The sequence below is a fragment of the Euleptes europaea genome, chromosome 16 (genome assembly GCF_029931775.1).
Source record: "Euleptes europaea isolate rEulEur1 chromosome 16, rEulEur1.hap1, whole genome shotgun sequence".
Classification (NCBI taxonomy): Eukaryota; Metazoa; Chordata; class Lepidosauria; order Squamata; family Sphaerodactylidae; genus Euleptes; species Euleptes europaea.
In genome coordinates this window covers 32,409,324-32,423,244 of record NC_079327.1, presented here as the reverse complement: position 1 = coordinate 32,423,244, position 13,921 = coordinate 32,409,324, and the positions used below count along the sequence as shown (strand labels likewise).

At 44.3% G+C, this 13,921-nt stretch overlaps 1 protein-coding gene across 1 annotated transcript in view; it reads left to right on the top strand.

Annotated features, from left to right (window-relative positions):
• The window catches only part of NPAS2 (neuronal PAS domain protein 2), an 84,458-nt gene that overhangs the window by 68,786 nt on the left and 1,751 nt on the right, over positions 1-13,921 (top strand). Inside the window, exons 14-19 of the mRNA XM_056861998.1 lie at positions 2,916-3,001; positions 6,913-7,059; positions 10,467-10,667; positions 11,033-11,220; positions 12,223-12,315; positions 13,366-13,552. Coding sequence (XP_056717976.1) covers positions 2,916-3,001; positions 6,913-7,059; positions 10,467-10,667; positions 11,033-11,220; positions 12,223-12,315; positions 13,366-13,552 — 902 coding nt within the window. The remainder of the gene's footprint in view (positions 1-2,915; positions 3,002-6,912; positions 7,060-10,466; positions 10,668-11,032; positions 11,221-12,222; positions 12,316-13,365; positions 13,553-13,921) is intronic.

Genomic DNA, 13,921 nt, shown 5'->3' with positions numbered 1-13,921 from the left:
TGTTAGAGCGCATTCCTGGAGGGGGGGCAGCTCCATAGGAGTCAGTGTGACCCCGTGCCAGTGTAAGTGCCCGTTTAACCCAGGATAATGGGCACTTACACCTTCCCAGGTGTCACACACACAGCCTGTGCATCCCGGAGTGGCACAGGCCTCCATTGCTGCAGCAGGATCTAAATCCTGGAAGCAGCAGGCCGTGCCGGCGTTGGGGAGGTGGTACATTCCAAGGGGCAGAGCTGACAGTCAGCTTCCTAACCCCTTTTGCCCTGGGAACCCCCCCTTGAGCTGCAGTGGGGCTGTGCCACCTTTTTTGGTGGTGCAGCCTCACTGTTCGCAATGGGGCATATTCACTTTTTTCTTTTTGTAATTTTTTTAAATAGCTTTTTTTCCCCTCCGCGGCGGCCAGGAAGCCTCTGTGGAGGCGGCGTGGCTGCGCTGCTCCTGGCTGCCGCGGATCTAGCCCCACCCCCTCAGAAATGGGCTGTGTGTAGTTAAATAATAGTATTTAAATAGCTGCATTTCTGAATGTTTGCTTTATATTAAAAGTATTTGTTTGCCAACTGGCCAACAGAAACATGTCTTGTCCCTTTAATAGAAGTTTAATATGAGGAAATAGGCAGTTGAAGCTTTTCATGGCATAATTGTTGCAGATCGAACTAATATTAAAGGAACCAGCTAGAGGGATGAGTTTAGAATTAGCAACCCTAAAAGTCATCCTTTTAATGGCCTTTTAAGATAGGTTTGTATTATTATTCCCATAATTACAGATGGGTAGAGTGAGGTTTAGAAAATAGCTGCTTGGCTTTCCAGCACACTGCCTATACTTTCAGCAGCTGAAAACTGCTAAAAAAAATTCTGGAACTATTTATTGAAAATGCAGAACATACTGTCTAATAAAGATTTTAAACTGGATATGTTGACTGGTCTAGGAGCTATCTGGCAGAATAGTTTGAAACTATGGTGCATGATACAATAAAATTATAAAGCCAACTATTGGGTAATACTAAATAATGATATCTGGTTTGTTTGTTTGAATCAAGGGCACTATATTCCTTTGGGCTTCAGTCTAAGTAATCCTCAAACCCTAAGTAATGCCAAAACCCTAAAATGAAAACAAAATACATTCCAGTCTTTCCTTTTACTGTTACTTTGGCAAAATGAAAACAAAATGCATTCCAGTCTTTCCTTTTACTAGTACTTTGGCAAAATGAAAACAAAATGCATTCCAATCTTTCCTTTTACCATTACTTTGGCAAAATGAAAGTTTTTTTCATCAGCACTCTCCACACTGCTGGAGAGTGCTGATGATGTTCTTCAAGAATTTAATGAGGCATGTGTTCTTTAGTCCTTCTTGCAAACCAGAACTTTCAGGTAGGGTCATGGCTCGGTAGAGCGTTTTGCATGCAGGAGGTTCAATCTCCAGCATATCTCCAATTACAATGATGAGGTAGAAGGTGGTATGAAGGACCTCCATATGGGACCTTGGAAAACCACTACCAGGTTGCTTCCACTTGGTGAAGATTCTATGCGTTGCTTTCATCACTGTGGATGCAGAAGCATGCATGGTAGCAATGCAGTTTTCACACGTGGGAATTTTCTGTGCACTTTCCTCTGGCTCCCCCCCAAATTTCCCTGTCTACATTTTCTTTACGTTGATTCCCTATTGGCTCTCAGTTGTGGTAATCACAGCTGCTGTGTACCTTTCCTGACCCCCTCCTTTTTGGTTCTTTTATTCACACATTTGCTGTAGCTTTGTAACAGTTCTATTAAAATCTGATGAAGATCAGTGGGCAGCAGATTGTTATAGTGCCGTTCCAGCATATAAATATTATTCTTTCAACTGTCTTGCTGCCCCCTCCCTGAGAGCACAAGGGAAAGAATGCATATAGCCAGAGCTTTACATGTTTGTACTGTGACAGAGGTACTATTCAGAGGTACGATACCTCTTATGTGGTGAACAGCTGCTATGATGAAAACTGAAAAGGAAACCGTGTTTGTACATGCAGTTCTTTCTTGCTTGTATATGTTCCTCCCCCCCTTCTAATTCTAGCACAGTTTTGAAACAATGAGAGGATACTTGTAAAGGAGCATCTGTTGCTCCTGGTTTAGCACTGAAGTCTACTTCTAAAAAGCAAGTAAAGTGTAGCATGAAAGAACCCCGTGATGACTTCAATAATGCATTTGTTCCACAAGAAAGCCAAAATGCTGCAGGCATGAACAGGAATAGAAAAGAAGCCGGTCTCTCAGATCTGAGATTCTAAGATGTAGTTCTTTCATCTAGTTCCCTGTATCAGTTACTGATGTGTTAATTCTGTAGCTGGCTTCGTTCTAATATGGATATTGCAGGAATCCAGTCACAAATTACAAAATCACACAAGGTTGGAAGAGACCACAAGGGCCATAAAGTCCAACCCCCTGCCATGCAGGATCCCACAATCAAAGCTCTCCCGACAGATGGCCATCCAACCTCTGCTTAAAGACCTCCAAAGACGGGGACTCCACCCCATGCCCCCAGGCAGCTCATTCCGCTGTCGAACCGCCCTCACCGTCAGAAAGTTCTTCCTAATGTTTAGGTGGAATCACTTTTCTCTTAGTTTAAATCCATTACTCCGTATCCTAGTCTCTGGAGCAACAGAGAACAAGCTAGTTCCCTCATTAACATGGCATCCCTTCAGATATTTAAACCTGGCTATCATGTCACCCCTTAACCTTCTCTTCTCCAGACTAAACAAACCCAGCTCCTTAAGTCTCTCCTCATAGGGCATAGATTCCAGACCTTTGACCATTTTGGTTGCCCTCCTCTGGACACGCTCCAACTTGTCTTCTTCTTTTTTTGTATTAATAACAGTTATAATAATTGTCATAAATGGTGATAAATTAAGTAAACAGATTTTATTGAAATAATTATTCTCCTACAGCCACAACTACAAAGCTCCTCACAGAGGCTTCCTCCAGCGTACCCCAGGATTTAGTGCAGAGACCCAGCCAACCTGCAACTGTTCAGGTAAGGCTTCAAAATGATCATCGAAGTAATCAGAAGCAACAACAGGAATTCCATTACCGAGACATTTTAAATTTAAGTATTAAACTCCATCACTCATTTCCCAGAAAGTTAGGAAATAACATTAATCTTGCTCTTTTGTTGTTGTTGTTGAAACCCCTACCTTCCACTTTCTTTTGCTACACCCAGAAGATGAAGTATACATCATCATATATTCTAATAGTCACATGTGGATTCATCTGAGGATACCTAAAACCTTGGATCTGGCCCCCATTGACTAAAAATAGATAGTTCTTCAAACTTGGGAAACTCAGGTTTGCAGAAAAATCTGAAAAGGTTTAAAAAATACATTGGGTTTTTTTTTAAACCCCTCCCCAAAAAAACAAATGCTCAGACAATGATACCTCCTCTTCCTCCTCCTCTGTAAGATGGTGGCGGCAGGAAGCCTCAGCAGGTCCAGCTGCAGAGGCCAGCAGCTCCATGGGGCTTGCCTACGTGTAGTGTGGGTGGGAACAAGCCTTGCCAATGTTGTCAATTGGGGAGAAGCTTCAGTGGTCCGGTGGCTGAGGCCGGGAGGTGCACCGGGCTTGCCATTGTTGGGGGCATGGGGGGGGGGACAAGCCTTGTCAGGCCTGGCTGTCAGTGGTGGTGGGAAGAGAAACCTTGGTGGGCCTGGTGGCAGAGGCCAGGAGCCATGTGTAGGGTTGCCAGGTCCTTCTTCGCCATTGGCGGGAGATTTTGGGGGCAGAGCCTAAGGAGGGCAGGGTTTGGGGGAGGGGAGGGACTTCAATCCCATAGAGTTCAATTGCCAGAGTGGCCATTTTTCTCCAGGTGAACTGATCTCTTATCGGCTGGAGATCAGGTGTAATAGCAGGAGATCTTCTGCTGTTAACCTGGAGATTGGAAACCCTAGTCATGTGGGGCTTGCCAGTATTAGTTGTGGCGGGGGGAACAAACCTCAGCAGGCCCAGCAGCAGAGACTGGGAACCTCATGAGCCTTGCCAGTTTTGGTTGGTGGGGGTTAGTGTTTATAGTGCCCCCCCATTAACGTAGAGTTCAATGGAGTAATGAGGGCAGGAGGCTGGATTTGAGCTTACGGCTTGCTTTATTGATCAAGGAATCATAACCGGGTGAGCCAGGATACAGACAATGAGCTCTGCAATCCTGTCACACCGAGGGAGGGGCAATGCAAGAAATTTTATAGACATTTGACATCCCAATAACATTCGATGTTAGCTTGTCAATGCAACGTCATTAGCTTCTACAGCGCGTGCGCGAGCATTGCTACAATAATGAATAGAACTCTATTCTCTTGCAGGGAGAAACGAAACTTAAAGGAGGGGAGGGATGGGGGGAGGAAGGCTGTTCCCTTATGTGAGAGGAAAGATTTTAGCCTTTGGAATGTGTGTGTGTGTGCCTACTTGCTTGATGCTAAAGAGAAGGGGGGTTGGGGCCACTGACAAGCGGCTTCTGCGGGTATGCGTGTAGCTTGCGTGTCTGAAAGAGGTCACTCAGGCACAACATTAGTAACCAGTGTCAGTTGGTTGGGGACAAGCCTCGGCACACCTGGTGGCCGGGGCGCCGCACTGGGCTTGCCATCAGTGGGGGGAAGGGCTCTGTGGGCCCAGTGGTGGAAGCTGGGAGCCACACCAGGCCCAGCAGCAACAATGGGGGGGGCATAAAGGTAAGAGGGGAAGGGATTCCCCCCCCCCCATGAGTATTGCGGGTCTCCGCTTGTATATTCTAATAGCCAAGTCAGCCAAATCTGAGGATACTTAAATCTGGTGACTGGACGGGTGTCAGCGAGGGCACCCAGTCGGGCCCCGGATAAGCAAGCTCCGTGTTCTCCCCCCCCCCTCCCGGTCTCATGGGAAACTTCTCTTCAGTTTGGGAAGGGGGCGAAGGCCGGAGGCAATAGTACTTCCACTTCAAAGCCTTCCTATTGTAAATCAACTATCTGTTCTTAAGGTGTCAATTCTGCCAGAATCCTGGCACCTCTTGAGGCTTGAAAGAAACCTGATGTTTTGCATTTCAAAGATTACGTGTAAACAATTCTAGTGTGTGTTCTCTATATAGTTAGCCTGTATCCTCCCCATAGGCATTCTGACCTTAAGTTGAATAGACCTTCTGACCTGTTTGCTTTTCTTAATAAAACTCTTTAAACTCTCTGCAACGTCTGGAGTGGAGTTTACTATTGCTGATATGCAACGAGGTACTGAAGTCTGACAACGGGCAAGACAGATCTTTCTGCAAACCTAAATAACGCCCCAGGTTTGATAAAAATCCGAAACCTAAAAAAAATACATTGGTTTTTTTTTTTTGTAAAAAAAAAATGATAAAAGGAACGCCTGTAGCTTTGAAAAACAGCAGCCCTCAGTGGCTGTTGCTAAGCAACCACAGCATTCCAGAGCTTTGTTTCTGTGAGTAAAAGGCAGGGGTAGGAGGTAGGGTCCTTTCCAGGGCTGTTTTGACCATTGAGAGAGGACTTATCAAGGCCAGGCCTGGACCTAGCAACAACCATTGGATGACTTGGTACCACCAGACTTGCACGACTCAACTAGGCCTGGCTGCTTGTTACTGTTCAATAGCAGTCACCTTATGAAAGCCAGTGTGGTGTAGCGCTTGGAGCTTCAGAGTAGAGTCTAGGGGACCCAGGTTTGAATGCCCATATTGCTGTGGAAACTCACTGGGTGATTTTGGGCCAGTCACATACTTTCAGCCTAACCTACCTCCCAGGGTTATTGTGAGGATAAAAAAGAGGAAAGGGGGAATAATGTAAATTGGCTTGTTTCCCACTGTGAAGAAAGGTGGGGTAGAAAGGAAGTAAATAAATAATAAATATAACTGAAGATGAGAGACAGATAAAGTGTGGGTTGGTGAATGGCCAAGAAGGAGAGAATGAGGCAATGGTGGTTGCCAGGGGGAGGGCATCAGGAAATAGTGTGGGGAGGGGGATACAAGAGAGAGTGAGCTGCCCCCCAATGTCCTTGAGGGTTCTGTGCCATGCAAGTATTCCTCGGTACAGGCTGCTGTGGGGGGAAAGCAAAAACTGAAGGCAGAGGGGGGAGATAAATGTAAGTAGCTGTTGGGTGGGAAGGAAAGAAGGAAGCAGGAAAGGGGGAGAGGCTATAGGGGTTTCAGGAAAGGGAAAGAGGAAATAGTGGGGGAGAGGGCAATGAAATGCCTCCTGCAAGTCCTTGCTGGTTCCCGCTTGTTCAATCCTATTTCCTATATTTTTTCCTTTGTGATTACTACAGAAAGGGTGTGTAACACACATCTATATAGTTCTGGAGAAGTCTGACTGCAGAGAGAGAGAGAGAGAGAGAGACTTGTGCCTCTGTAGGAAAATTCAGAATTGAAATCAAACTAGTCATTGTTGCATCCAATTCTGTTTTGTACTCCAAGCCTTTTTTTGTTTTTTTCTTCGCCTTAGTTCATCATGCTTCATTTTTCACTGAATATATTTGTAAATCTTTCAGTACAAGACTGGTAAATTCTGATTTCTGCAAATCTAAGCATGAAGTTAGTATGGATTTCCTAGTTATAATGCAATATTGTGCTCCCTTACTGAACTTTTAGTTGTGTCATATAGCATATGTGATGCTACAGACTCTTATAAATATATAAGCTGATCCCAAATATACTTTATAGTATTATACTTATCATTGGTTGGTTGGCCATGCTAAGAAGTGAAATGCAGTTTCAGTTTAGTGTTCTACTGACTGATTATGAAATGTTAGTAATATCTTTAAAATTGCAAGATGCAAGAGAGGATGCTGCATTTTAAAAGAGAATAGATCCCTTTGTGCCCCCAAGGAAAAAGAATGTAAAAGCATAGTTATTTTTGGTATTTTTCATAGAACTAGGGCAGTTTACACAACAGAAATGTTTCTCTTTTTTGTTTCTTGTTTAAGCTCGCATCCCAGTTTAATATGTTCCAAACCATCAAGGACCAGCTTGAGCAACGGACTCGTCTACTGCAAGCCAATATTCAATGGCAGCAGGAAGAGCTGCAGAAAATCCAACAACAACTCTGCCTGGTACAGGACTCCAACATACAGGTGAGCCTGGCAACACCCAACTCTTTCCCGCCCTGGGCAACGGCTCCACCTAATAAAGCATTGGGAGATCAATGGGGAAATGTTGGCCAAAAACGCATGGTCCCTTAACCCACTTTATTCCCCATTCCAGCCAGGATCAAATTGACCCGGGCTGGGGGGAAACTGTACACATTACCTTGAAAAGCAGTGACGAAACTGTGTGCAAATCCATCCATGTAAACAGAAAATGCAGGAGACGTGCAAAGTTCCTGTTTTGCTTGCAACACCCCCACCCCCGGTGATTGGTCGTTTCCTGGGGCAGGGAAGGCCCTCATTGGTCAATTTGAAACGATCAATCACCGGGGGTGTGGGGTGTGTGCCAAACTAAACAGGAACTTATATCTCCCGCATTTTCTGTTTACATGGATCGACTGCCAGTTTCGTCCCTGCTTTTCAAGGTAATGCATACAGTTTCCCCCCCAGCCCAGGTAAATTTGATCCTGGCTGAAACAGGGAATAAAGTGGGTTAAGGGACCATGCGTTTTTGGTCGTTGTGTGAGATAACTGAGTGGAGAAATTATATACCATGTTAAGATTGCTAGGAGGGAAGGATAGGCCACCAAGGATGGCAGTGCAGAGGAAGGCAATGTTAAACCACCTCTCTTTCTAACTTGCCTTGAAAGCCCCTTGCTGGGGTCACCCTAAATTGGTTGCAACTTGATGGCATTTACATGCATAAGGTTGGTGGAAATGAATATGCTACTTACATGTGTAAAGTTGGTGGCAGATTTCCAACTGGGTTGGATGCTCTTTTTGAAAATACGTGGAGGTGCTCCTGATTAAATTTATCGTAAACCTAGCAAATATCTTCCAACTATTTGTTTTGGCATGCTTTATTTTGAACGATTAATCTTTGATTCCCCCTTTACTTTCATATTTGCTTTTACCCATGAGTTGTTCTCAACTGGGAGAAAGATAGAAGAAAATTTGACTTTGATATTCTATTGCAGAGAGTGTATTTGTTTCTTTTCCTATGTCCTCAGGTGCTGCCCCTCTCTTTCTGATGTATTGTATTCCTAATCTCTTTGGATACACTTCAAATCTAGGAAGAATGCACAGCAGGGCATGAGACAATATCTATAAAACAGCACTTTACAGTTTAGGCTCTCTATGGAATGAAAATGTTCCTTAACTATAAGTTCAGTGTGATATCTTTCCTCCTGGCATCTTTTTTTTTAAATGCTCTTGCTAAGAGTTTCCTGGTTTGATCAGCACAGATGGTTAAAATGTCTGCTTTCCAAAGAGCATGTATGGAACAGCTTTCTCCAGTTGCTTTTCTAATATGATGGTGTCTGTTTCCAGATTTGAGAGAAGTGCTGTCCCTGCTTCTTTCATAAGAATACCAATGAGGCTGCAATTAGGAGAGATTAGTAATATGCTTCTCATGTCTTGACGCACAGCAGGAAGAATCCTGAGATTAGTTGATGGCACAACTGTGAACTTTCTGGTTTATCTACTTAAGACTTGCTTGCAAAGAGGGAAAATAAATTCTATTGAGTGAGATTTTCAGATGTGTATTGCTTTATTTGCCCTGACCTGGATGGCCCAGGCTAGCCTGATCTCGTCAGATCTCAGAAGCTAAGCAGGGTCAGCCCTGGTTAGTATTTGGATGGGAAACCACCAAGGAATACCAGGGTTGCTGTGCAGAGGAAGGCACTGGCAAACCACCTCCATTAGTCTCTTGCCCTGAAAACCCCAAAAGGGGTTGCCATAAGTCGCTGCGACTTGACGGCACTTTACACACACATATTGCTTTATTTAGTGCTGTTTCCACATGGGATTTCTCCCCACATGGGCAACAGGAAACCCCCACAGGAGTCCAGATGATAGGTTGTGGGGCCAAAACTGCTTTTGTGTCTACACTTTTGTGCGGGCACAATGGAGAAAAGGGTGACGAGTGGAGGGGCAGAGGCAGCAACATCCTCGAGCGGAGGGGAAACAGGTGTTTGCAGACACCATTCCTACCAGTTCCCAACCTGCTTTCACACTCTGTGTATTCATACACCCCCAGATGTAACTATTATGGATGAAATACTTTCTATTCTGGTTCATTGGCAGTTGAGAAACAATTTAATACTCTATCTAACCATTTCTGGTTTTTCTTTTAGCACTCAATATTTAAACAAAGATTATATCAAATTGCAGTTGTTACTCTTACAAATGTCTAAAGGCATGTTTGTGTCTTCTTTCTTTTTGTATATTCATTGCTGGATAACTAAAATACACCTTATATTGTATAAAATACACTTCTTGACATGATTGATGCTGATAGTTTCTGAAAGGAGACATAGTCCAATGTGTTATCTCAACTGGGAAAGGAAATGTGTCTTCCCAGAGAAAGAACAGGGGTCATGATTGTTGAGGATATAGGGCCAAGCTGTATGTACACCAAAATGTTCATTTAAACCGAGATGGCTGCATTGTCTAGAGAGAAGCATCTTCAGGAAAGGGTTTCTTTCTGGTTTCCCCCCTCCTGCTGCAGACCTCATACTCCCTCCCATGCTGTTCTTGTGGGAGGTTCCCTTTCTTCCAGGAACAGCATTTTTTTGGGGGGGGGGAGGTATTTGGGGCTGAGGGAGGTTGAGATGTCCTGCTCCATGGATGGTAATTCATTCCATCTGCAGAAATCTCTGGTGGATCCAAGCCATAAATTCTTCAACACTTCTTAATCAGAACTCAGAGAACAAAAGATTTCTCATTATCTAGTACTTAATGTGCCATCCAGGGCTCAAACAATCTTTCAAGCCATCACGCCATCCAACATAAATGGAAGTTCTTGCATTGTTCCCAGAAGTGTCAAAGATGGCTGTGGTTAGAGTGGTTAGGGTTGGATCCTGCAGATGAGTTGTGCTGACAGAGCAGCTGTCCTTTGGCAGAAAGAGACTTCTCACGAGGCAAGAGTGTCTTCTGCTGGTCAAATAACCTCCAGGGAAAAGTTCCTTCCACTGCAGGGTGGCACCTCCACTAGTGTAGCAGATCCATATGATCCAACCCTACATCATCTTGCAGTCTTCCAGGAAGACTCCTGTCTCTCAGAAGAATGGCTTGGATCCAGTGCAGCAATTTCTGCTGGCACAAGGGCTCCCAGCCACTGAACATGACTTTCATCGCTCCTTCTACAGCAGCCCCAAATCCTCAGGAACAGGACTGGGGGGCGGGGGGAGGCATTTGGCGCTGCCGAGGGAGGAGGGAACCATGAAAGCCATGCTCTGCAGGCGGAAGTCTTCGCACCTGTGGAAACACAGTAGTGGACTCGACCCATTTTCTACAACAGAGTCCTAGAACATTATTCACAGTATCACAACTTTGAAATTGTTTACATATCTTGGCTTAATTTGCCCAACATTTAAAAAATAATAATTTTCCAGATGTTTTTACAGCAGTCTGCAGCATCTCTGAATTTCGCCAGTCTACAACAGCCAGATCCTCAGGGGAAGTCGGAAGGGGTTTCTCAGCAGCAGCCGCAGCCGCAGCAAGTTATTCCAATACCTCATCTTCAAGGACAGGTGGCGGGTTCTCAAGCAGCAGACCATGAAATATTAAGAGAAGAAAATATCCTACCAAGCCAGGTAAGCATACTGTACTCTGTAGCTGGCCTACAGAGAAAAAAAATTGAGGAAACTTTTCATATCCAGTTAGAGAATTAAAAAAAATAAACTCAGACACACTTGTTTTCTACATTTATTTTAGTCCAATCCAAGTAGTGCAAATAATCTTCACTCAGCAGGTAAAATGGTCACTTTTTCATTTTTCTGAATAGCAGAAAATTCTCTTCAAAGCAGTTTATAACTGATGAAAACAAGACTAAAAGACAATAGCAAATCCAGAGGTAATAGCATTGCCCCACTGCTCCTCTAAGCATCACTGATGTAATACTGCCTGCTAGGGGGCGGGCTTCTTCAAAGCCTTTGATCGTTGTTGTTAACTGTTCTAGGATCAGAAATCAGTGCAAACTACTCCAGGCATGCAAGAGAGCTGCCATTCTTCTAGCAGTATCCCTCCACAATTCAACAACTCTTCTGTGCTCTCACAATCTGTGAGTCTAGCACCACCTGCTGACCTTCTTCATGATAGCAGCCACCGGTTTAGTACTCCAGACTATGGCCACGACCGACAACTGAGGTAAAATCGTTGTATAACAAAGTGCTTTCTTTTTAAAAAAAGGACATAATTGCCCTTTTGTCTGTAATACAGTAATCACATAAAGAAGCTGAACAATAAGACTAATGTTCATGTTATCATCTTGGAGGAAAGAGAGGTTATGGCCATTTATGCATGGGAGTTTTTGCCTTGGATTTGCTGCTCTCTAGATGCACATTTTCCCCATCCAAATTCTCAAAACTCTGCATGGGAGCTTATTTTTTAGTTTTGAGAATTTGGATGGGGAAAACGTGCATCTAAAGAGCAGCAAATCCAAGGCAAAACCTCCCGTGCATAAATGGCCTATGAGACATGAGGGAGCTTTTGAGGAGCAGATTTGGGCCTTTAAAGTTGCCTTTCAGTGGCTTGAAAGAATAGTTAGAGTAATAGACTGCAGTAGAAAGTGTATTCCTATAGAAAAAATAATGTAAACTAGAAAGTTTCTTCTGTGCTCCAAGTTAGGTGCCACTTTCGTATTCTTGGATCAGAAGGGCATTAAGGTTGCAAATGGGAGGATGGGGAAAAAAGTCCAGTGGCCCATGTTCATTAGATACCACTAGAATGTGGGCTCATATGGCTAGAAGTATCCCTGTCCTATAAACATTCACAAGATGATTACATTGCATGGTAAGGGTATATAAATACTGCACGTGGTGGTGGTGGTGGAGAATTTGTGGCAGGATTTCTGTTTTCAGCAATAGCACTGTGGCAATTGCAATGTGTAGACATGTCCCAGTGAAGGATAAAATTATTTTATAAGAGAAAAGACAGGCACTGTGCATGTTTGATAATAAGGCTTGAAATTCCTTTCTATTCCAGAAAGAATGGAAGTCTGTCTCTGAACCCAGTACCCGCTCAAGTGTCCTGGCTACCAAACACACAAACTAGCCTTTACAGAACAATCCATACTCCTTTTCCCTTGTATGCGACTCGCTTGTTCTTCACTGGCATTGAATTAATATTCTTTAATTTTCTGTTTCTTAGACTTTTACTCAGTCAGCCTATTCAGCCAATGATGCCTGGTCCCTGTCATGCAAGGCAGTCATCAGACATTGGTGTGGCTTCACATCAAACTAAGTATGTAATATTTATTTGGGGGGAAAACATAAGTGTTGAAATACCTTTAAAGTGAGTGAGATCATGAAACCGCTACTCATCCAGTGAGGTACTTGGGCTAAGCAAACTATGTCAGAGGCAGAATGCCTCCACTTTCTGACCATACAGATTCTGTACCTACATTCTCTGTCACATACGTTGTATGTCTACCCATGCTCCCCCCCGACTGAATTTTTCTAGATCCTATTGCGTATTTTGGTCACATTATGAGAAGACAAGAGTCACTGGAAAAGACAGTCATGCTAGGAAAAGTGGAGGGCAGCAGGAAAAGAGGAAGACCCAACAAGAGATGGATTGACTCAATAAAGGAAGCCACAGCCTTCAGTTTGCAAGATCTGAGCAAGGCTGTCAAAGACAGGACATTTTGGAGGACTTTCATTCATAGGGTCACCATGAGTCAGAAGCTACTTGACGGCGCTTAACACACACACAGTTGCTGAATACTTCTCTCCTCCACTGATCATGTACACAGCTCCTCTTGTGCTACCTGGCTTTTACCTTTTTAAGAGTATGGGAGCTAATGGGATGTAATAGCTGTTAGAAGAAAGGGTTTATGCATGTCATGAGGGTGGCCACTTGAAAACCTGAAGGTGCAAACTGGGACAGATGCCATAGTGCCATTAAATACTAAGTTTACCTACTCAGACCATAGTTTCTTTCTGTTTACATTCCCATTTATCAGGCCTGCTGAAAATGGCAAGACCACCTTAACCACAGAGGCAAAAAGGCTATGTTGTTGCAACCCTGCTCAGCTGCCTATTTCTCTGTCTTGCCCCCATCTATCTCCTCCAGTACTTTTAAGCACTTTCGAAATAGCCCTAGGCAGGCACAACTGAACTCAGGGATACTGAGTAGAAATAAGTGCACTTCACTGCCTAACATCACATGTGCTCAGAGATATATGCATCTCCTTAAAATACTGAGGTTCTCAATTAGCAGCACCTGCTATTCTTCCCATGTTCCCACAATAATTGTGCTGCTGGACTTTTTTTTTTTTGCTCCTGTTAATAGGTATTCTCAAAGCCTACAAGCATTCCAAAGTTTGGAAGTGCCAGCTTCTGGCAGCAGTGCACCCATAGTGCTGATGGAACATGCAGTATTACATCCCGGGTTCTCTGCAGCGCAGCCCTCTCAGGCTTCACTTCTGCCACCTATGCAACAAGAACATCAACCGCATCAACAGCAATGCTACCTTCAGGTGGGCTGGAACAGAAATGACAGAGGCCCGTTCCAATCCTTCTATGGGGAGGGGAGTAGAACTGGGGTATAGTGCTTAGAGTTCCTGTTCCTTTGGAGAATGTCACATTCCATATATAGCTTATATTATAATAATAACCAGAGAAGCCCGGCCCAGCGCTTCCACAGCAGTGGTTGGCGACCAGTGTCCGGGCCTTCATGCCGGCATTGGGGCCACAAACGCTGGCATACGCTGCCCAGACGCTGGCGCTGTGGGCCCTTGCACCGGTGCAGGTCTTTGCCGGCCTCCAGAGGCCTTTCGTCCTGGCCGCCGGCACCACTCAGGAATGTGCGGGTAGTTTACAAAAACATGTTCATGTTTTGCTCATGT